The sequence below is a fragment of the Antedon mediterranea genome, chromosome 3 (genome assembly GCF_964355755.1).
Source record: "Antedon mediterranea chromosome 3, ecAntMedi1.1, whole genome shotgun sequence".
NCBI lineage: Eukaryota > Metazoa > Echinodermata > Crinoidea > Comatulida > Antedonidae > Antedon > Antedon mediterranea.
Genome location: NC_092672.1, coordinates 27551649 through 27574565, shown reverse-complemented (window position 1 = coordinate 27574565; position 22917 = coordinate 27551649). Strand labels below are relative to the sequence as shown.

The window sequence follows — 22917 nt, the reverse complement described above, 5'->3', positions numbered from 1 at the left end:
AGAAAAGGATTGATGAAATTCCAGGGGAACGTCCATTTGAGTTCTCCGAAATGTACATATTTGGTAAATTTGAAGCATTCTGCAAGAGATGCGAGAAGGTATATCATTTTCATATTATTACATTAGATAAATTCATTTATTGATTGAATGATTTATTGATTGATTTACAGGGATTGGATTGATAGAATGATTTATTGATTGATTTATAGGGATTGATTAATAGAATAATTTATTGATTGATTTGCACTTTTACAAGATTGATTGATAGAAAGATTTATTGAATGATTCACAGGGATTAATTGATGGAATGATGCATTGATTGATTTATAGGGATTGATTGATAGATTGATTTATATATTGATTTATAGGGATTGATTGATAGAATTATTTATTGAATGATTTACACTGTTACAGGATTGATTGATAGAATGATTTATTGATTGATTGATAGAATGATTTATTGATTTTCAATTCTAATTTTCTTTTTTAATCTAAGTTCTTTTTTGCAGTAAAACACTTTCTATTGAAAATTAGTCAAAGATTATGATGGGAAGGATTGAATATTTTTACATATTTTTAATACATAAGTGGTTTTCTATAAATCTTACTTTCATATTCCATTTTGCTAGGGCGAGAAAAAGTATTGTTTAATAAGCACAAACTATAGGAACTATAGAATTTTATCAGAAAGGATAGTTGATTTACATATTATAAAAGTATACTTTAATTCTAGATTATAGACGTAGTCAATACAATTGAAGTGTTCTCTGTATTGGCCACAACAAGTATTGAAGGCATTGATCCAATTGCAAACAAGTTCCAAGTCATTTACTCCAACATTAAGAAGAAGCCTTATGAAATATTGGACCATCGAAAAATTGACTTTGACGTGGATTATGATGAGTTCAAGAAGTCTATTTATGATCTAGAGGTTAGTAGCGTTTTATTCATGAACTTGAATGAAATTATTGGGAAAAATGACGAAATCTCTTGTTTCACAATTCATACAATGCAACCTTTTGGTTTTAAAGAATAGTTAACAGTGCATTAAGATACAGTGTTTAACTGTGTACAATGATGTCCGTACATATTCATTGGATTTTTAACCATGGTCTCATCCAATTAAACTGAGGACAGTTAATAATACAATAAATATCTTTTTTACCACAGTACATGCTTCAAGGCTTCTTGGACAGTTGTTTCAGCAAAATAACCTCATCTGTGCAGGCTCTTGTACTACTCAGACGGTAAGTGAAAAATTGTTCAATGTTTAACTGCTGTTGTTCCATCTATTTTCATATACTTTTTTTTAATGACAATTTGGAGAAAGGTTTTCTGCCAAATAGGTACATAGGGCTAGTTAAGGCTAGTGGATAATTTAGCGGCCTCCCCCTTAAATTATCACAAGGACAAATATACAATATATGCTCTACACAAAGTCTTATTACCTTTCTTGTAGTTTGTTCTTTTATGAGAAAAAACACTGACAGGATTTGAACTCAGGACTCTGGGATTAGTAGCCGACCTTCTAAACCAGCAACTGCTCAATTCTTAGTTAACTAATTGTAGGGGTTCTTGTCCTCCCTGCCTTCCAAACTGTGAAGGTGTGGGATGATTATGAAACCTAAAATTCTCTCAATAAATTTTAGACAGCATGGAATACATTTTAAGTCATTAATTCTCTCCCTAAATATGTGTCTTGAATTGAAAATACTAAATATTGATTACTATACTGTAGTAAAATTTGATACCCCTAAGTAAGACTTTGACACCCCTTTCCTTATTTATGGAACAGTCCTCTTAGGAGGCTACTGCATGATTGGTGGGTTATGGGTAACATAAGAAGGAAGAAACCCACATGGGAAGCAGTCCAGCAATTCAACCTCCATAATAACAGATCTAGATTAGTATTACTTGACTGAATTACCTAAAATGTTGAAATATCTCCTCCTTAGGTAGGCAATAAATCATTATTTATTGTGTACTCTTATTGGACATTGCAAGGAGCATTTAAACATCATTGAATCATGCAGTTTTTAGTGTTGTGTCTATCCTATGGACAAACCGTTACAATACAATTTTTGTTGGGGTTTTATTCCAGATTTGAGAGACTGAATATTCCACATCTTAACATTGAGGCAAAGTATGCAGTGATTCTGCATCATTTTGGAACTGAACTTGAGACAATACGCAAGGTATAGTAGGTTTCAGGGTGTAGGAAATAAGGAAACACTGGATGCACATAATGAAATAATATGCATGGTTTGGTCGTCAGTCATCGTTCGTCTCAAATCAGAAGCTCCCTAATCATCCTCTGTAGGTTTGCATATATACATAATGCAAAATAGGTAGTAGCTTAATTGTGGTGGTAGCTGGGTGTAGAAAGATTGGGGTTCAATTGCCTATAAGAATAATGTGGTGGAAAGAAACCGGTCACACCACATAATGCTGAGGCTAGGTATAGTTCCCTTACCAAAGGAGAATGCTTAAATAGCCTTCGCTAACCATTCACTAGGCATTCAAATGCTAATTTACAGGTAATTTTTAGAATTTAGGCATTCATGGTTAAAACCACTTAATCGGAATGCTAAGAAAATTTTACAAGAGTCAATAAGCATTCAGAAGCTATCCCGAATGGTAGTGTGAATGCTAAGTTCATTGGTAGCATTCAGGGAGATATTTTGAATGGTAGTGTGAATGCTAAGATCATTGGTAGCATTCAGGAAGAGATTTTGAATGGTAGTGTGAATGCCAAGATCATTGGTAGCATTCAGGGAGATATTCTGAATGGTAGTGTGAATGCTAAGTTCATTGGTAGCATTGAGGGAGATATTTTGAACGGTAGTGTGAATGCTAAGATCATTGGTAGCATTCAGGAAGAGATTTTGAATGATAGTGTGAATGCCAAGATCATTGGTACTGAGCATTCAGGGAGATATTCTGAATGGTATTGTGAATGCTAAGAAAATTGGTAGCATTCAGGGAGATATTTTGAATGGTAGTGTGAATGCTAAGAACATTGGTAGCATTCAGGGAGATATGTTGAATGGTAGTGTGAATGCTAAGATCATTGGTAGCATTCAGGAAGAGATTTTGAATGGTAAACAGGGAAATAATTGAATGCTCAACCAATCAGATCAATCCTCACCAACTGCCAAAAAAACAACAACCAATTCAAATTCAAGAGACCTACCTCCAACAGCTAATTCCCCTATGTTTTGAATGAATACAGGACACTTTAGAATTATCTAAACTTATTTACTTTATATTACATTCTTTTATGTTAGCTGTATCAAAAGAACAAAGAAGATCCTCTTGTGCCAAGAGATATGCCACCTGTTTCAGGCAAGATCTCATGGGCTAGACAACTCTTCAGAAGAATACAGCAACCAATGGATGTTATCAAAGTAAGAATTACAATGTTAAAGCTAGATTCATGCTCCATATCAGGGAATGAAAGAAGGTGTGTTTTGTTACATACTGGAGAAAGCATATCAAGAATTGTGGTTTTATTTTATTTATTCTATATTTAAATCATTTAAGAATATGATAACTTAACAAGGTTTTTGTAGAGGTCTACCATTTTGATAGATTAAAATGCTTTTATGATCAAACAAAAAGAATCTTTTATCATGCAGATTTCTTGTTGAAAAGATCTATGATGAAAATGAAATTATGATTTCATTTCATTTATTTTGTCTCACATAATTATAACAAAAAATAACAAACAATAGAGAGAGACAGGATTCCCAAAAGCGAACTAAATCAAACTATCAAGTGGGTCTCCAAAGCAAAATATAATCATCCAACAATAAAATACAAAATTACAACATTAAAAACAACGTGAAGATTAAAAAGTACAAAATATCTATACAAAAGTTACCCTAGACAACATTATTATTATTATTATTATTATTATTACTGTCAATCATCATGATCCTGCTCTTTATATCATAAATAGTTAGCTTTGTAAAGAAATGTATTTCTTGTTGTAGAATAGCATTAGTAAACATTATTTTGTTATAGACTGAAGCAAATGTTATGAAGACTCCTGAGGCTAAACGCATTATTCGCAACTACAATAGAATGGCATCTGTTCTGATGGAGTTTGAGTTACTGTATCATAGAGCATGGGTGAAACAAGTTGATGTCGTCAAGATAGGTATCAGACTTATGTAGCATTATTACACTTTATAACACATTTAATATCCTTGCCATTTGATAGATTTTCTATCATTGTGTCATGTATTATTTTCTTCTAAGATTGACAATCGACCGAAAAAATCACTTGTAGAGTGCGCCATTTATTATTATTGATCTGTTTGCACGGCCAATATCTGACTTTCAAACTTTTACAGGGCATAGGTTTTTTAGAATTCAAGATAGAAACTGCTTAATTAGGTTTTCGCAATCTTACGAATACGAAAACGGATACGCACACGTATTCGTTTTTCGTAAGCCAGTAAAAATTTGTTTTGCATGGCAACGAAATATTGAGGGCGCCGTCCAAAATATGACTGCGGTAAATTTGAGCGAAGCGCAGGTACGTGTTGCTTTGGTGCTTGGCTGCCTAGGCCTAGCGTAACACCATGGAGGTATACCTCCATGGTAACACCAAAGCGAGTAAGGACTTTAAAAACTGCTATTTATCAAAATTGACCTGGCATTTTAGTAAATTACTTTTAGTAAATTACTTTCACTAAAAGTATAATTATATTATAATCATGAATCATTCCTGATTCAAATGCAAAATTTGCAAAATAGATCAAAAACTATACTCGTTTTGTAGTTACGAATATGACTGGTGATATTCGTCAACACGAATACGCCTTACGAATATGAAATGGGGATCAGCTCAAAAGTGTCACAAATGTGTGACGTATCCGTTTTCGTTATCGTATTCGTAAGGTTGCGAAAACTCCCTATTATATAAAACATTACTCTATTAGGTATGTTAAAACAAATAGTGAGCATGAGAATTGAATTGTCAATCAACGATCAATGACCTTTATTTCCTACTCAACATCAGTATAGTGAAATATATATTTAATTTCTTAGGGTTACAGGCATCTCTGTTAGTAAGACATCCAGAAACGAACGTACTTCTTGTGAACTTTGATCCGATGCTTCTGCAAGTGATCAGAGAAGCAGAATGCATGCGAAAGCTTGATTTAGAAGTGCCAACTGCCGCTAATGTACTCTGTCTGTCGCAAGAAAAACTCAGAAAGAACTGTGAGACATTAAAGGTATAGAAATATTCCAAACAAGCATGTTGCTGCTGTAGGCCTACACCAGACAGGTTTTGTCAAAGGCAGGGATGAAGAGGTTTTGCCTATTTTGTTTGGTTTAGGCCCAGCCTAGGGTATTTGAATGGGGCATAACTACTACTTACTTAAATACTTACTGTAGTATGTGCGACCATGGAGGAAATCATGGTGCAACATGCATTAGATTCTGCACAGTAAATATGGTGATAGATGGTCTTCCCGATTTTCTGGGCCTCCTTGTCTTGTTCCGTAACAGATGTGTAAATGTAATATAATAATTATTTGGAGGTATATAGAGCAATTACAGAAGAAGTTTCATAAACAAATTCCAGATTAGGGTTTAAATCATGTTAAAATGACAATGTTTTTGATTATGTACAGTAGTGCGCTGGAAACAAATCTAGTTTTCCCTATTAATATGAATTGTTGTTTACTAGATGGTACGCTCGCTTCGCTCGCGTACCATCTAGGTCGTGCCCACAGATGGTTCTCGAATACATAATAATTTCAGCGTTAAAAAACTGGCGATTTCAAATGTACGTACCGCAGGACAATAATACATGTCGTTTAAAGGAACGAATAAATAGACACTGTGATTTATGTACTCAACTAAAATTAGCACCCTATTACTTCCGAAAGAGAAACTTGTCACAAAATAAGACCAATTGTTTAAGTCAAATTTAAACAAACTTAATTTGTGTTTTGTATGTAACATTAGGGTTGAGGAATGGGGAAGAGGATGGGTGCAAAGAGGAACAATGTTAAAATATATTCTTTATCCATTTAGTAACGAAATATTAATTGCTTTCATGTTTTACAAATAATATACCACTAAACACAGTAAAACATTGCGATGTAATACTTTGTTGAAACTATCACCGTCCTAGTCGATTGAAATAGTACAGCACATGTAACGATACATCACTACTACGTGTAGGCCTATATGTTTATAATATAATGTAAAACAATTTGTGAAAACCACCTCTATTCGGGGAAAATCATAAATTCGATTTAATCGTCAATAAATATTAAATTATCTATTAACTCAACTTAATTAGTAGGCCTAATGGTTTTCAATTGTTTCTTAGAGCCAATTCATACTTAAGTTGGTTCCTACCCTACCCACCAAAGTTGTTCTGCGTTTAGGGCATGTGATGTACCGTAGGCCTATTCTCTACTGGTTTTACAACGCTACTCATGCCAGTGAGGGAAAGGTGATGATGTGGGTGGTTTAAATGCAATAATAAAGATTTGTACATAATATACGGCGAGTGAAAACGCTAGCTCATTATCCGTTTAAAAAAAATTATATCCAACCTCTGCAGCACAGATTGAAAACAAAAATGGATCGAATTTCGAGTATACAGTACTGTACTTGCCTTTACGACGCCTGAGGGAATAGACACTTGTGAAACAGAGATTGGAATGTTCCATTCATCGCAAATCAATACATTTGTATAATCGTATATTAAATCTATCAAAATAGTATTTTTTTAAGAAAATCGGCCTGTCTTCAACATTATGATGCTGTACTCTAGCTGTTCAACCAGTTTTCAGCTATTAAAAACAATCATCGTAGGAGGAGATAGGAAAATGCGAAGCCTCCTCGTATTTTTGTGGCGGGTATTTTTCAAGATGGACATCCATTAGACAGTGTATACCACGATCGGAAAACACCCCTATTTGGGGCAAATCGTTGAACCTAAATTCGTTTTAATCGTTAATAACTAATTACCTAACTCAATTTAATTAGTAAACAGGGTTACATCAGATGGTTAAAATCAGTACCGAAAGTATGAACCAACTTTATATACCATCGAGTAAAAATTCTAGAAATAAACCGAGATTTACCGAATTTTGCCCTTACGTAAATTTATATATAGATTAATAATTATTGATGGTACAATATTTTAATAAAAAAAATTATATTTTACTTGTAGACGCTCAAGGAAGAGAATGACTCTTTACGTGCTAAAATTCCAACCATATTTCAAGCCGTCATGGCCCCACATTTAAAGAAAGTAGACTTGATCATGCAACCAGGCCTTGCCGTTCTTACTTGGACATCTCTTAACATTGAAACCTATTTTCACAGCATCAGGAAGGCTCTGAAAGACTTAGCATTGTTGGTAAAAGAGGTACTGTACTTCTATTACTATTATGTATTTTAACCCTTAACATTTCTAAATACTGTGTTTATAATGATAGTCTGAATGATTTGGTATTTCAATTGAACTGGTAGGTCAAAGATAAAATCAAAGACAAATTCTTTAAAATGTTTAAATTCTTTTTAGAAACATTTTTTTTCCCAGAATTAAAAAAAAGGGCACCCACATACATTGCAATAATAATTTAGTGTAAAGCTCAGTCTACAGTATCAAACTAGTTTTATGAAAAAAGTTGTGCCCATATATGGTAGTGATATGCCCAAATATGGTAGTCCATGCATGGACACATCACATTTTTTTGTCACATAAAGTTTGATAGTAAAGTAAGACAGAACTTAAGGCTTAAGCATTATAATTTAAAAATTCAGCACTCAACTGAAAGGGAATATTTATTTATATATGTATGTAATATTCCGGCCTGTTCAAGATGCAGATAAAAGTTTAATAAGCTTTTGTGACGTCGATTGTCATGAAAAGCAATAGGCATGGTCTGTCAGAAAACAAACATATATTAATGCAAGTAATCATGAAGTAGGCAGTGCTTGACATTTTGTGAAATAAGAAACATACTATCAACAACAAAACACAAAGCTAAACAATGCATAATTGAACCAAGATGAATAACAATTAGCATCACAGAAAGTAAGCACCAATAACAAAGCCAAGCAGTAGGGCATTGCCCCTCCTACTGATAAATAGATAAACAATTCCTATTGAAGCATGCTTACATAATAATAATTTATTTGGTGGCACTCGACCACTGAAGATACATTATTCAGTGGTGCACATTGACAAACTCAGATACCCCTGAGTTGGCATATGTCTGGTTTTCCAGAAAATCTGGTGTATATCAATGTAATATAATCTTAAATTGTCACTAAATCATGTTCTTTTACAGGTAAATGACATTCGTGAAGCCCGTATTGATTCTCTACTTGATGAAATGGGCTCAATGATCCTTTGTGATCTTCCATCTGATAAGCCATGGACTGTAGAAGAATTTTGCTCAAGAAATCAGGTAATCTTTATGGTCATTCTAATTGACGCACAGTAGCATCCAATAGGGTTTTATTTATAGAATCAATTCAAATACATGCTAACATCATATTCAATTTTTTTTGTTCTTCTAATATATTAATTATTCATTTATATAATTTTAAGTGAAAGACTAATCCAAGATAAAATCTAGGCTTATTCTGGAATTTGAATACTTCTCCACAATGCCAAAGTGAGATATGTATTGCGTCATTGAGAAATAATGTAAATTTGCCTATTGGCAATTAATATTGAGTGTAGGTGGCCATATACACTCAATAAACAATTCGATTCTATACAAAAAAAATGTGTATTTAAAGAATATGTGCTAATTATTTAATTAACCTTCATTAGCTACATTTCCTGTAACTTATTGTACTACAGTATGATACAAATATATATTTTTTTAAACAAATTTGTTTGAATAAACGCCCCACTTCCTTTGAATAAAAACCCCAGGATCTTAATTTTTTCCTCAAATAAACTCCCCTCCACATGCATTATAATAATAATACCACATTTATATAGCGCCCTTTTCATGAGTAATCATGCTCAAAGGCGCTTTACAAGCATTATTACCCCAGTATTTTTTGGGATCAAACACGTATGGAAACATACTCCCATAATGCAGCCGGTAACCAGTGCAAAGTTGTGTCTAGATCTAACTGGGTACCCATTTATACACCTGGGTGGAGAGAGGCAAACTTAAGTAAAGTATATTGCCTACGGATACAAGCAATGCGGCGAGAGTTGGATTCGAACCTAGGTCTGACGATCGGTAGTCCAACGTCCAACACACTGCGCCACACGCCCTCATTATATTATATTATACACTCAATATTGTATTATAACACATTTCTATTTTTAGTAGAATTTGTTGACTTCATAATCTACAATTGACCAAACATTTTATGTTTTTTTTTCATATATTTTGGGAGAATGTATTTGATTATACATGTTACCATATTACACCCTTAAATTGAACGCCTCCCTCGGATCAACCACCTGGGATGTTTATTCAAATTAATATGATATTTGATGTTAGAAATCATTCCAAGATGGTTCCAAAACATTGATCTTTCTTTTTGTCATTAAACTATTTTTGTTTGGTTTTAGAAACTGTGTGAAAGCTCAGCTGCTGAGCTGTACAAGATGAGTATGAGAATTGAAGACTCTGTTACAGAGCTGATCAATGTCTTTATAGACAAAGCTCACAAGGCAGGATTTGGGGAATGTTACAATCGGTCAACACCAGATCAAGTTGAAGAGCCAGTTGATGAAGAAGGTTAGACAAATATATAGTGAAGGCCTACAGTAGTACATATTTTGTAAATATAAATTTTGCAAGGCAATTATTATTATTTGAGGAGAAAGGAAGACACATGGCATCTGTGAAGTTTCTAAAAATAGGCCTACTAAGTTAAAAATAAGATTTAATAGAACTAAACATATTGTAATGATTGTAATAGGAACATATCCTCTCCACCCATGCTGCTATTAAAACATAATTTTTAATTCAATATAAAAACATCAACTACAGTATTTGATATTTCATTATGTTATATATTGCTGCTGCACATGAAGGAGCCTCTGGATCAGATTCAGATTCTAACTCCATCATAGCAGAGAATATCGAAGAAGAACACCAGCTGCAAGAAGACTGTAAAGAACTAACTCTACACTTTAATCAACGTAATCTAGAAGCCATACTAAAAGCCACAAGGCTTTCACTAGATGCAATCAAGAGGAGAGTTTTCTTTTCACCGTAAGTAACTTTTATTACCAATCAACCTGTTTACCTCATTAAATCAATCTACCTCAATCAACCATTCAACCAATCAATCGATCAATCTACTTCAATCAACCAATCCAGGGCCGTAGCCAGGATCTGTCAAGGGGGGGTTCGGACACTAAATATTTGGGTCAACCCCCCCTCCCCCAGCCTGATGCGAAGCGAATTTTGTTAAATGACACCCCTAGATGGCCGGAAAAGACACTCTCGTGCAGCATGCTATATAACCAATGAGCAAAAAGATCGTACTTTTTTCCTCCTCAAACACGTCGATAATTTAAATGACGATAACTATTTTGTTGCCGTATGTCAGATGCGCGTGCTCTGTGCGGAACCGCCGATTGTTTGATCATTACTTCATATTTTGTTTTGCGTTCAAGTTCAATGCGAACGTATATCTAGGAGCAGCCCCGAAAAAAGCACACTGGGTGAAGGCAAATGCTATTTGCTAGCTCTATCTATAATATTTATTTACAGCAATTTATTGATGAATATAAATATGTAAATAGGTGATATTGATACATTTTAGTACGTATCGGCGTGGTCTAGAAAAAAATAATCGGATGCCATAATGTGAACTACACCATAGATATTATAGTGTAAAATATCCTACTTCATAGTCACACATAAATACTGATGTACGTCGGAAGGCTATATACTTTATGCATGCTGCCTGACTGCCAGTGATCTAAACAATTATAGGTACGCAGTTGTCTGGCGGTGTCCTTTGTACGAATCGTTCGTGCGCCAGCTCGCTATGAGACGCGTCAATATCATGTTACATGCAGGGACCAAACATTTATTTTTCAGGTTAAAATCGGCAATTCATTTGCAGCTTTTAGAAATTTACAGACACGTATCACTAGTTGACGCTCATACAGAGAAGAAGGTTCACGAACAAGTTTACAAATTTTTCAATTTACAAACAACTGTTTGTACTGTGGGGCACGTATTTGGAGGATTTTTGGAGATGAGGGTGAGGTATTGGGCATGTCGGGGATGGGGGTTCGCAGTTGGTTAAGGGGGGTTCGCTATAAAGGGGGGGGGGTTCGCCCGAACCATAAAAACCCCCCCTGGCTACGGGCCTGCAATCTACTTCAATCAACCAATCTACTTTAATCAACTAATCTACTTCATTCAATCAATCTACTAATCAACCTTTCAACTAATCAATCGATCAATCTACTTCAATCAACCAATCTACTTGAAGCAACTAATCTACTTCATTCAACAAATATACTTCAATCAACCAATCTACTTCAACCAATCAATCAACTTCATTCAATCTACTTTAACCAATCTACTTAATTCAATCTACTTTATTCAATCAAATTAATTTAATCAACAAATCTGCTTCATTTAATCAAACTACTTCAATCAACAAATCTGCTTCATTCAATCAAACTACTTCAATCAACAAATCTGCTTCATTTAATCAAACTACTTCAATCAACCAATCTACTTTATTCAATCAATCAATATACTTCAATTTAATTCAATCAACCAAAAAAAAAACAAGATTATATAAAGACTAACACCAGAAAGTTCTGTGTTTTATATTCATTCATGTTATCAATAATATAATTATTTTTCTGACTTCTTTTTAGATCCATTAGTGGTGGTTCAAGATTGTATGGCTCCGGCAGAACAACACGCAAGCAAAATAACCCTTTCTTCCTTGGTCAAGTGGCTCTTGAGATACCCAATGTGGTAAGTTGATGTTTTTATTTTTGTTTATTATATTATTGTTAATTACACTGGCCCATTTGAAACACACAAGGGACATTTTAAAATGAAACAAATTACTACTGTACTAATGTACAATATAAACAAACAATACAATTATTTTTATACTCATCCAACTACTGTGTTATATTTATCGTGCTTATAAACTAAGTCTTGAGCAGGTTACCGTAACCGCTATTACTCGTCTGTGTAAATTGGCCTTTAGAGAGTGCAGTTGAAAGAGTGAGTGACAACCATTGCACTAGGTTAGGATTAAACCCTGAACCTCGGGATTGGAAGGCAATCATATTAACCACATGCTTAATTAACTCAGAAACTGTTTGGTTACAGGTGATGCAGCCGAGTTTAGATGATATTCAACATTCAGTGCATAAAGTCACAAACTTTGTACTTGATGTCAGTCGAAATATTGCTCAGTGGGGTCAGAAAAGATTCAAAACGGCGTCTGCTACAAAAGAGAAGGCTACTGATAAACAACATCGAAGATCTGGAGGGGTTAATCATGCTCACAGTAAGCAAAACATCTTTAAACTTGTTTCCTACTTAATATGCACTGTTTATATCATGAAATCCTAAATATTTGTCAATTTTTAAAACAGAATAAAATGTAAAATTAGTTTTTGGTTTTTTGCATTTATTTATGTTACTGTATTATATACATGATTTAAATTTTCAAATTTGTTCGACTTTGTCTGTAATGTATCACAGTTATTTGATCTACTTACTATAATTCACCCAATCTCTGCGGGTCTGTCATATTAAGCCTTTTAATTGAATCCTGTGGGTACAGGTACTGTAGGTCTTTTAGGTTAAATATTGCTGACGTCTGTCACAAGCAACAATATCAATTAGTTTTACATTCATCTAAATGATGAATGAAACTAAGCCAGGACGATTTAAAGCACCTTGATTAGTCCTATCATTTATCAGGGGCTTCTCTCGTCCAGTGCCTACCTTGACCAGAGGAAAGATATGGGCTAATATGTTGTGAGGCAGACTCTAGATGCAGGGGCTGCCATAAGAAAAGAGTCAGCAGTGCTTATTTCAAATGCTTAATGGGACCCGAAGCTCCATATACAGCACCAATATTCCCAGATGGTCTCCTATCCAAGCTCTAACCAGGCCCAATGTTGCTTACCTTTGGTGATCTGATGAGAACCGATACGGTAAAGCCGTATTAACAGGTAGGCCTACTGTATATAATACAGTAACATAAATAAATGTATTGTTACGTTGTACTTGTAGATTCAAAACCAACACTTATCGCAGCCAACACTCTGAGGAATTATTACAAGAGCATTACAGAGCATAAAGATATCTTGAAGTTGATAATGATGCTAAGTAATGCTATCACTCAAACAAGACCTATTGTACAGGATTCTATTGAGATCTTCACCAATTACCAATTTCTTTGGGAACAAGACAGGAAAGAATCAGTTGATGTATGATTTTATTTTATTCTTTTCATTGTGGTAACAATACCAGAGTTTCTGTAATTGTTTTATTAATGGTTAATAGTACATTTATTTGTTTAAAGAACACATACAATCAAAGCCTGGATGCCTAGGTTGTGTACAGAGTTTCTCAAAAGATGTTGTGGGTATTGAAATAAGGAGCTTTCGATGTACAACATATAGTTATGTTGTGTTAATTCATTGTGCGCATGTGAGGGCATACGTATGGGCTTCTTAACTTAATTCCTTGACACAGTTTTGTGGATTCTAGGTTCAGACAACAACCAATGGTTCAATATTTTTAGATCGTAGGTGCCTAAAAAGCAAAATCAAAAGATTACTAATAGAAAAGAAATGGGACATTTAAGACTTTATAGAAAGGTTGAGGAGCCCAAATTGTACAGACTAGTGTCATTTTATGTCATAATGCAATACAGTCGGGTGCTTTATTATAGAGTTTTCTGAAAACTGAGCCAATTCTGTCAGAATGGAAAGCAGAGATTCTTCATTACCAAGATTTAGAGTACTGCATTGATGAACTGGATCCTAAAGTTAGAGTCGGTTGTATTGAACTCACTACTGGTAAGAGATAGGTTTTTATATAAAATAACAACATTTAATATTCACCTCAACAGTTGGTTAACATTTTAGATTACCAATCCCAAGGTATGTGGTTTAAATTCTTGTCAGTGCCTCTTACTGTAACCCTTGTATGAGACTTGCTTTAAAAAATAAACCAAATTGATTGTAATAATTTCTAGAGCCCATCAAGATGGCATTGATGATAGAGGCAAAAGCATGGAAGACCATGTTTGGAAAGAGCTTGAACCATGAGTTCTTAGCCAAGATGGATGACATTGCCAACTTTGTAATGGATTATTCTAAAAGACTAGGAAGACAAATCAATGATCTTGATGATGTCAGAGATGCTATGGCAGCACTTCGTGATATCAGAATGAATGAGATAAGAATTGACATGACACTTAGTCCAATTGAGGTTCGTTTTTTACTAAAAGGGCGTTCTGCGTTTTTTTTTTTATTAAAAAGATCTTTACTATAAGAACCGTAAGAACCACCATACTGTGCATGCATGGTCATATTATTAGGTAGGCAGATTTGATGATAATTTGTTTTGGGAATCTCACAACTCAAAATTACATAGAATCCCTTTGTGGAAACATTCCCAAATCACAAAATCAAATTGACTGCCCTTTTAAAACTAACATTAATTGTTTTAAAAGAATTTCATTTAAAATAACTTTATTCCAAGAAACTTATTAGGAACACAGATGGCTCTTGACTGTTTGGATTTTTGAATCTCTATAACATATATATAATATTATAAAAATATGGTATTTGAATTTAAATTATACAGGAAGCATACAGCTTACTACAGAAGTTCCAAGTGACAGTACCAAGAGAAGAGATTGAACGAGTTGATTCACTACGATACTCATTCCAGAAACTAAGCCGACAAGCTGTAAGCTCAATTTATTCATTTTTACAAATCTCAAAAAAAGCTCAAAAGCACTAATTTGAACAACACAAAAATAAAGCTCTTTCCATACTATCATGTATCAAACTAGTTGGACAAAAAAAATGTGAGGTGCCCAAATATGGTAGTGATATGATGTCATCATGTCCATACTGTATATGGGCACATCATATGTTTTTGTCACACAAAGTTTGATAGTGTAGACAGAGCTTAATATATTATATAAGAATGTTAAAAATATAGATGTACTACTGTTTTACTATTGTTTTTCCCAAAAATCTTGGTGTGTGATTAGTTATGTTTCACAAATGTAGAAAGGGAGTTTGTTGGCGTGTACACTAGGATTTAGTCAACCTGAACAAATGGACACCATTAATGATAGAGAAAGTTTTCTTTATAAATATTGTATTAGTATTTACCTTCTGTATTAATGTTCATTTGTTTCCATAGGTCAAAGTTCAGACAGAACTTGTAAGAATTCAGCCGACATTTAAAGCAGATCTTTTAGAGTCAGTTGAAGTGTTTGTCCACAGTGTAGACAATTTTGAGGGAGATTATTTAATAGTAAGTATTTTCTTGTTATTCATTAAAACAAAATCTCATGTATTGTGGTTTTCTGATATCATCATATCATTTTTATTAATATTCTCATTAAAACACAATTTTTAATAATTTTATTTGTTAAGAATGGACCAATGGCAGACGGTATTCCTCCTCAAGAAGCCAGCGATAGATTGCATGTTTACCAAAGCCGCTTTGATGAGCTATGGCGGAAGTTCCAGACATATTCTGGCGGCGAAGAACTATTTGGACTGCAAAATACTGACTACCCATTCCTTGCAAAGACCAAGAAAGAGCTAAACCTATTGAACAAGCTATATGGGTTGTATAACTCTGTTATTGATGGTATCAATGGGTATTATGATATCTTGTGGAGTGAAGTGGATATTGAGAAGATTAATGGTGAACTTATGGACTTTCAAAACAGGTAAATACTACTTTAATAGTGTATAGAAGATTTTGTTACAAAAGCTCTGTTTACACTATCAAACTAGGTTGACAAAAAAAGTGTGATATACCCAAATATGGTAATGATATGACCACATCATGCCCATATGGCCACACCACATTTTTTTTTGTCACATACAGTTTGATAGTGTAGACAGAGCTTTACAGTTGAATAACTATTAAAATAATCTAAAAGAACATGAAATAAATTTTATATTTATTTATTTAAATAAATAAATGACTTGGAGCCTAACACCTGATGATTGAAGAGAGATTTTTATCACTTTAAAGAAACATTCTTTAATGTGCAAAAATGTTACAAATTTAACTTGAGTCATTTATTTATCTATTTTGCTCTGCTTTTGACTAACTTTGTTAACCGTACAAATACACATATTATTTATACATTCAACAGCAGAAAACCTGCCAAAATGGATTAAAAATATAAAACAATGAATATCAAATATTTTAAAAACATTAAAAAAACTTTAAACAATACCACAGATTGATTGAAAGAGTTATTTACTACTAGTATTTGTTATTTCTCTAGATGCCGAAAACTACCAAAGGGTCTGAAGGAATGGCAGGCTTTCTTAGATCTCAAGAAGAAGATTGATGACTTCAGTGAATCCTGCCCTCTATTGGAGCTAATGGCCAACAAGGCAATGAAGAATCGGCATTGGGAACGTCTCACAAACGTTACAGGACACGTCTTTGAAATTGACCTGGATTCATTTTCGCTACGAAACATCATGGAGGCACCGATCCTTGAAAACAAGGAAGACATTGAGGTTTGTTCCTATAGTGCAGACTTAAAAACGAACTTTGTGATTGAAATGATACAAATGCCAATTGTTTTAAATTGAGTCGACCTACTAATATACCCTATTCAAATGTGCATTGCATTGCGATATATTGCGATGTAATTGATGGTAAAAATCGGTGGTAATTCATTTGTAGTAAGTTACTCCCAATCAACCCAGAAAAACCATGTTGACTAATTATTTTATTGATTCATATGAATGAACTTGGCCAATCAGCATTAACACATGATTTTGCAATACAATGTACGTCTGAAAATGGGATAAGATATGAAATTACTTTGTATAAAATATTTTAATTTTAGTTTACTCACATTCTCACTCACAAGTACATTTGTAAAATAAATGATACGAAGTAGGAAGATTGACCAACATGTAATTACTAGAATATGACTCAAACCAAGTTCTTTCAACTATTTATGTGGTTTTATACTGCAGGTATATACTGTTTATCATCCACAAACACTAATTAGCATTTTAACAGGATTTTCTTTTTGATGGTCAAACAATATTTAGCAATTAACAATTATTTACTTAAAATTGTTATTTTTTTCAAAGGATATTTGCATATCAGCTGTAAAGGAAAAGGACATTGAAGCGAAGCTATCACAGGTAGTAGCAGAATGGAATTCACAGACGTTGAGCTTTGCACCATTCAAGACACGTGGTGAGCTACTGTTGAAAGGTGGTGAGACTTCAGAGATAGTGGCACTCATGGAGGACAGTTTGATGGTGTTAGGGTCGTTACTTAGCAACAGATACAATGCTCCATTTAAGAAGGACATTCAATCATGGGTTCAGAAGTTATCTAACTCATCAGATATCATTGAAAACTGGTTGATTGTGCAGAATCTTTGGGTGTACCTAGAAGCTGTGTTTGTTGGTGGAGATATTGCTAAACAATTGCCTCAGGTAAGGTAGAAAAAAAACATTTATTTATTTAAAGCTCTTTGTATATTATCAAAATTTATGTGACAACAAATGTGATGTGCCCATATATGGACATGATGATGTCACTACCATATTTGGGCATATTACTACCATATTTGGGCACATCACACTTTTTTGTTTCACATAAAGTTTGATATTATAGACAGAGCTTACGACACTTAAACGGTGATGCAGTCAAATAAAACATAATGTCTACAGTATATAAAATAAAAACAGTAAAATTGGTTTTTATAAAATTAAATATAATTATTGTTAATCGCAATAGAATGAATAATTTCTTGGTAATCTAGCATTTTTAGTATACGAGGATCATATAGAATGCGCTGCGTTGCGTATCGTTCTCACGCAGATAGGCTCAACACAGGCGTAGTAGTGCGTAGGGCATATCTGATTAGTCGATTGCAGCTGCCATCTTGTTGGTTCCCTCTCCATGGAGAATCCATTTTTGAACGGCCATAGCACTATGGATTGTTGCTATCCAGCCTTCGGCTATTACAAATCACTGACAAACACTCGTCTAAACTATAGGAAGCCAAGCGATTTGCAAACATTGATAAGTCATGGGTGAAGATAATGCAGCGAGCTCATGAGAATGATAACGTAGTAATATGCTGTGTCGGCGATGAAACACTTGGCCAACTACTACCTCATCTGCTAGAACAACTAGAGATTTGTCAGAAATCACTCACAGGGTAAATTTTTGTTTTGTTTTTTGTTTTTTAACTTGTCCATTATAATAGAGATCAGATAAACTATATCATGCTTATAAATATATATAAATAAGTTTATAATAAACTTATGTCACTTGAAGCTTAGAGAGTGGAGTAGAAACATCTGAGTTACAACCCTGGCACTATGTGAGGATTTAATACCAGAACTTGATATTGGAAGGCAAGCTACAGCTCCACAACAATATTATTGTTTTATTTTTTTGTAAAAGTTTTTTAGCTCCAATTATAAAGATAAATTTATATTTAATATTAGATATCTTGAGAAGAAGCGTCTTGTTTTCCCTCGATTCTTCTTCATTTCTGATCCTGCATTGTTAGAGATTTTGGGACAGGCATCTGATTCTCACACAATTCAAGTAAGTGCACAGTATTGTGGCTTTAAATAAAAAGTATCTCTGAAAGTGTACAGTACTACTTTATATAATCCAGACTGAAATGCATGCCAACATGCTAGGATTCAATACCGTAATACCTGAAAATCATGAAAACATTCTCCTTATTCAACTCATAATATCAACTAAATACAGTACTAAAATTCATTTTACAGGCCCATCTACTGGGCATCTTTGAGAATGTGGCTGAAGTTGGTTTTCACCCTAAGGACTATGATCGTATTGTATCGGCTATATCAAGAGAAGGAGAAACCATTCCTGTAAGTGTACCTAAATCTTTTAGAAGCATTAATTCTTATACTCTATATAGGCCTATAAAACCTTTCTACAAAAAGATTTGCGACATACGGCGACCCAACTAGGTCAGGTGAATCGATTGATTGAACCTAGAAACTATCAACACTGTTGAGGTGGGGAGCAAGGAAACATTGTCACAATATCCCTGCATGCGCACAATGAATTAACATGATGTAGTTTGGTCGTTGTTTGTCTTCACAAATTCAAAGCTTCCTATTATTAGTTTGGATTTTCTAAATAAAATTCTGAGAACTATAAAACATAATTAAACTAAAAAAACAGCTATATTAAGACATTTGAATTAATGAATAAAAAAGTAATATTATATGTTGATTTATCTTTTTTATGATTGCAGTTGGAGAAACCAGTTATTGCTAAAGGAAATGTAGAGATGTGGCTAGGAGAGTTACTTAACAACCAGATGTCATCATTGCATGGCATTATAAGAGATGGGTATAGGGTAGTAAATGATGCCTCGTTTGACTTGCTTAACTTCCTCAACAAATTCATTGCACAAGTAAGTTAACCACTCTAAAGCTCTGTCATGTGATGTGCCCATATATGGACATAATAATGTCATATCACTACTATATTTGGGCATATTACTACCATATTTGAGCACATCACACAAACTAGTTTAGACAGAGCTTAATAGAAAAAGTAATCCACCACCTTTTAAATAAAAAAAAAGCCCTGTTTTGAGTGAGAAAACTTTTTTATTTTATTTTCAAACATCCTGGATCCACCACTTGTGAAACTAGCGTACTAAATAGGATGATACTAACAATTTTAGTAAAAGTATTAAGGATAAGGAAGAATATGCGAATAAATAACTTTTCATTTCTGTTTTGAAGCATATATGCCGTACAACTCTCATGCTACATTTCTCCTAATCATAAAAACAGAAACAAATGTTGTAAATCACCAACAACAAAAAAACAATGAAGAATATTATTTGAATAGTAAATATGATTAAAGATAACATGTTAAAGAAAAGTAAATTGTAATGTTTATTGATAATAAAAATATCTGAAAAATAATGTACCATAACATTCTTTATTTTTATCAAAAAAGTCAAAGAATGACTTTTGGACTTGCCAGCTGCGATGGAAAATGAAACTTTGCTAATGATTTACATTGTTGTAGGTTGGTCTGCTTGGTATTCAAATGTTATGGACACGTGATGCAGAAGAGGCGCTAACATTGGCTAGATCTGACCGCAAGATAATGCAAGCTATGAACGTTAAGTTTCTTGAAATTCTCAATAAGCTGATTGAGCAAACCACTCATGAACTGACCAAAGTAGAAAGAATTAAATTTGAGACCTTGGTTACTATACATGTGCATCAGAGGGATATATTCAATGATCTGGTAAGATAAAGGATAATTAAAATTTCTGTATGCAATTCTTTACAATAAACCAATAATTAATAATAAATAAGAATTAAATATGTACGTGTGCAACGTTTCGAATTGTTGTCACACACATACGTATTTATTTATTGGTTTGTCGTAAAGAATTCCATACAGATAAAATTACAATTATTGAATTCAATTCAATAAAACTTTATTATCCCAAACTGGGAAATTCATTTGGTTGTGGTATACAAACATACACATGTTAAGAAAAGATCATAAAAATACAAGAAGCACAATGATAATTAAAAAAATCTAAAATATGTTAAAATACACTAAAGAGGAATAGAACATATTGCACAACAGTAAAGACAACATGGCTTTGTACAGTGTATGCATTTTCTGTTATTGTGGTCTATCAAGAATACATTTTTATATATAACCTAGTTTTGTTTATTGATCGTATATACTGTAGCCAGAGACAAAATATGAAAAAATCTGTACAATATAAAATTTCATTAACTACAGTTGAAGACATTTTATTTCAATCGTTATTAATTGATGTAAATCGCTGTTATATAATTCTATTATAGAAATGTGCACTATATATAAATTATGATGTTAATGTTGTACATCAGTTATAACAACAATGATTAAAACTACTTTATCATTAAACTAGAATATTAAATTGCTAATGTTTTTTATTCAGGTAAATATGCATATTCGCAACCCATTGGATTTTGAATGGTTGAAGCAAGCACGATTCTACTTTAAAGAAGACACAGACCAATGCATTGTATCAATTACAGATGTAGACACTATATATCAGAATGAATTCTTAGGCTGTACAGATAGGCTGGTTATCACACCACTCACAGATAGGTATGTACATTAAACAAACAAACCGAAAAGACCAGGTGATTAAGATAGATAGAGTTCACAATACAGTTTCGACACCATGGCCGCAGTGCAGTACATATCAAAATAAGTTTGTAGACCGTACCGATAGGCTTGTTATTATACCACTCACAGATAAGTAGGTACATTCAACAAACATGTTTTCACTGACGAGATGAAATACAGTAGGCTTAGACAGTGTCAATACCATATGGCAGTGCCTTGTATATAAAAATAAGTTACTGATATGCTTGTTATCACACTACTTACATTACAGATAGCTATACACAGTAGCTGAATTGTAACATTGATCTTTTTAGTTAAAACAAACAAATTTGATAAACAGTTGGAACTTAATGCCATCACTCTCCACAAAACTCCAAAAAAGTGTCTGGAGTTAAGCCCATAGCCAAATTTGTTACAGCAAGGTTATTTTTCACCCCAGCACTGAAAAATCAACAGAAAATGTAAAAAGCACAAAATTATTTAATTTGAAAGTGCAAATTAAAAAGGTGGGATTTGAGTGCATTTACAACATTACTGAACGGTTGATCACACCTTGTTTAGATGTTACATCACGCTAGCCCAGGCTCTTGGTATGAGTATGGGAGGAGCCCCAGCAGGTCCAGCTGGTACAGGCAAGACTGAGACTACTAAAGACATGGGTAAAGCACTTGGCAAGTACGTTGTTGTCTTTAACTGTTCGGATCAGATGGACTACAGAGGCTTAGGAAGAATTTATAAAGGTAAATGTAATAATAAATATTGGAAAATATATTTGAAAAAATAAAAGGTAAAGGTATTTATTCTAATCCTCAAGCTTAACTGGAAACTGAGGAAAGTTGGAATGGGTCCTCTGCAGACCTACGGCAGCCAGAAGTGCAGTGCCTACCATATTAGCACACAGGGAGACGATCACTCTCTTCGAACAAAGTTCTATAACATTCACTATGTACACGAGACCAACAGCTTTACGTCCTATCCAAAGGACAAGGAAATGATAGTTAAGCATAATGCCTAAAGATACAATTAGTATTGTACAGAAAAACTCGAACCCATGCCTATCACATCCTATTCCGAAAGTATCGATACAACATAACTCTCCAGGATTTACAGCACCCGACATGATATTCCCAAATGGTCTCCCATCCAGAAGAAAACTTGGCCAAATGTTGCTTAACTTTGGTGATCTGATGAAAACTGGTGTTTCAACAACTCATAAAAATTCATTATGTGAATAAATAACATCATGTTGATTTCTTTCCGTAGGTCTTGCACAATCTGGCAGTTGGGGTTGTTTTGATGAATTCAATCGAATTGAATTACCAGTGCTGTCTGTAGCTGCACAGCAGATTGCCATTGTGCTTGGTGCTAAGAAAGATCGCAAAACAGAATTCATATTTACAGATGGTGATAATGTCTCACTCAATCCAGAATTTGGTATCTTCTTGACAATGGTAAAGGGTTTATGAATGATTATTAAAATTATTATGCTTTACCGTATAAA

At 33.7% G+C, this 22917-nt stretch overlaps 1 protein-coding gene across 1 annotated transcript; it reads left to right on the top strand.

The window, feature by feature from the left end:
• Positions 1-50: 50 nt before the first annotated feature.
• LOC140044241 (dynein axonemal heavy chain 8-like) lies at positions 51-22882 on the top strand. The gene is made up of 29 exons (XM_072088718.1): positions 51-98; positions 734-931; positions 1171-1247; positions 2102-2195; positions 3288-3407; positions 4027-4162; positions 5059-5246; positions 7208-7405; positions 8334-8453; positions 9587-9755; positions 10055-10235; positions 11870-11972; positions 12339-12519; positions 13254-13450; positions 13918-14044; positions 14224-14459; positions 14838-14942; positions 15408-15521; positions 15644-15945; positions 16516-16756; positions 17345-17698; positions 18266-18429; positions 18722-18824; positions 19016-19120; positions 19513-19674; positions 20304-20528; positions 21223-21395; positions 21978-22156; positions 22680-22882. The coding sequence occupies exons 1-29, from the start codon at positions 51-53 to the stop codon at positions 22880-22882; spliced, it is 4803 nt and encodes a 1600-aa protein (XP_071944819.1).
• The last annotated feature ends 35 nt before the right edge of the window (positions 22883-22917 follow it).

Coding starts and splice junctions, on each gene's coding strand:
- LOC140044241 (XM_072088718.1), top strand. CDS start 51: ATGTACATATTTGGTAAATTTGAAGCATTCTGCAAGAGATGCGAGAAG. Junction 3,408..4,026: donor AACCAATGGATGTTATCAAA/GTAAGAATTACA, acceptor ATTTTGTTATAG/ACTGAAGCAAATGTTATGAA. Junction 20,529..21,222: donor GGGATATATTCAATGATCTG/GTAAGATAAAGG, acceptor TTTTTTATTCAG/GTAAATATGCATATTCGCAA.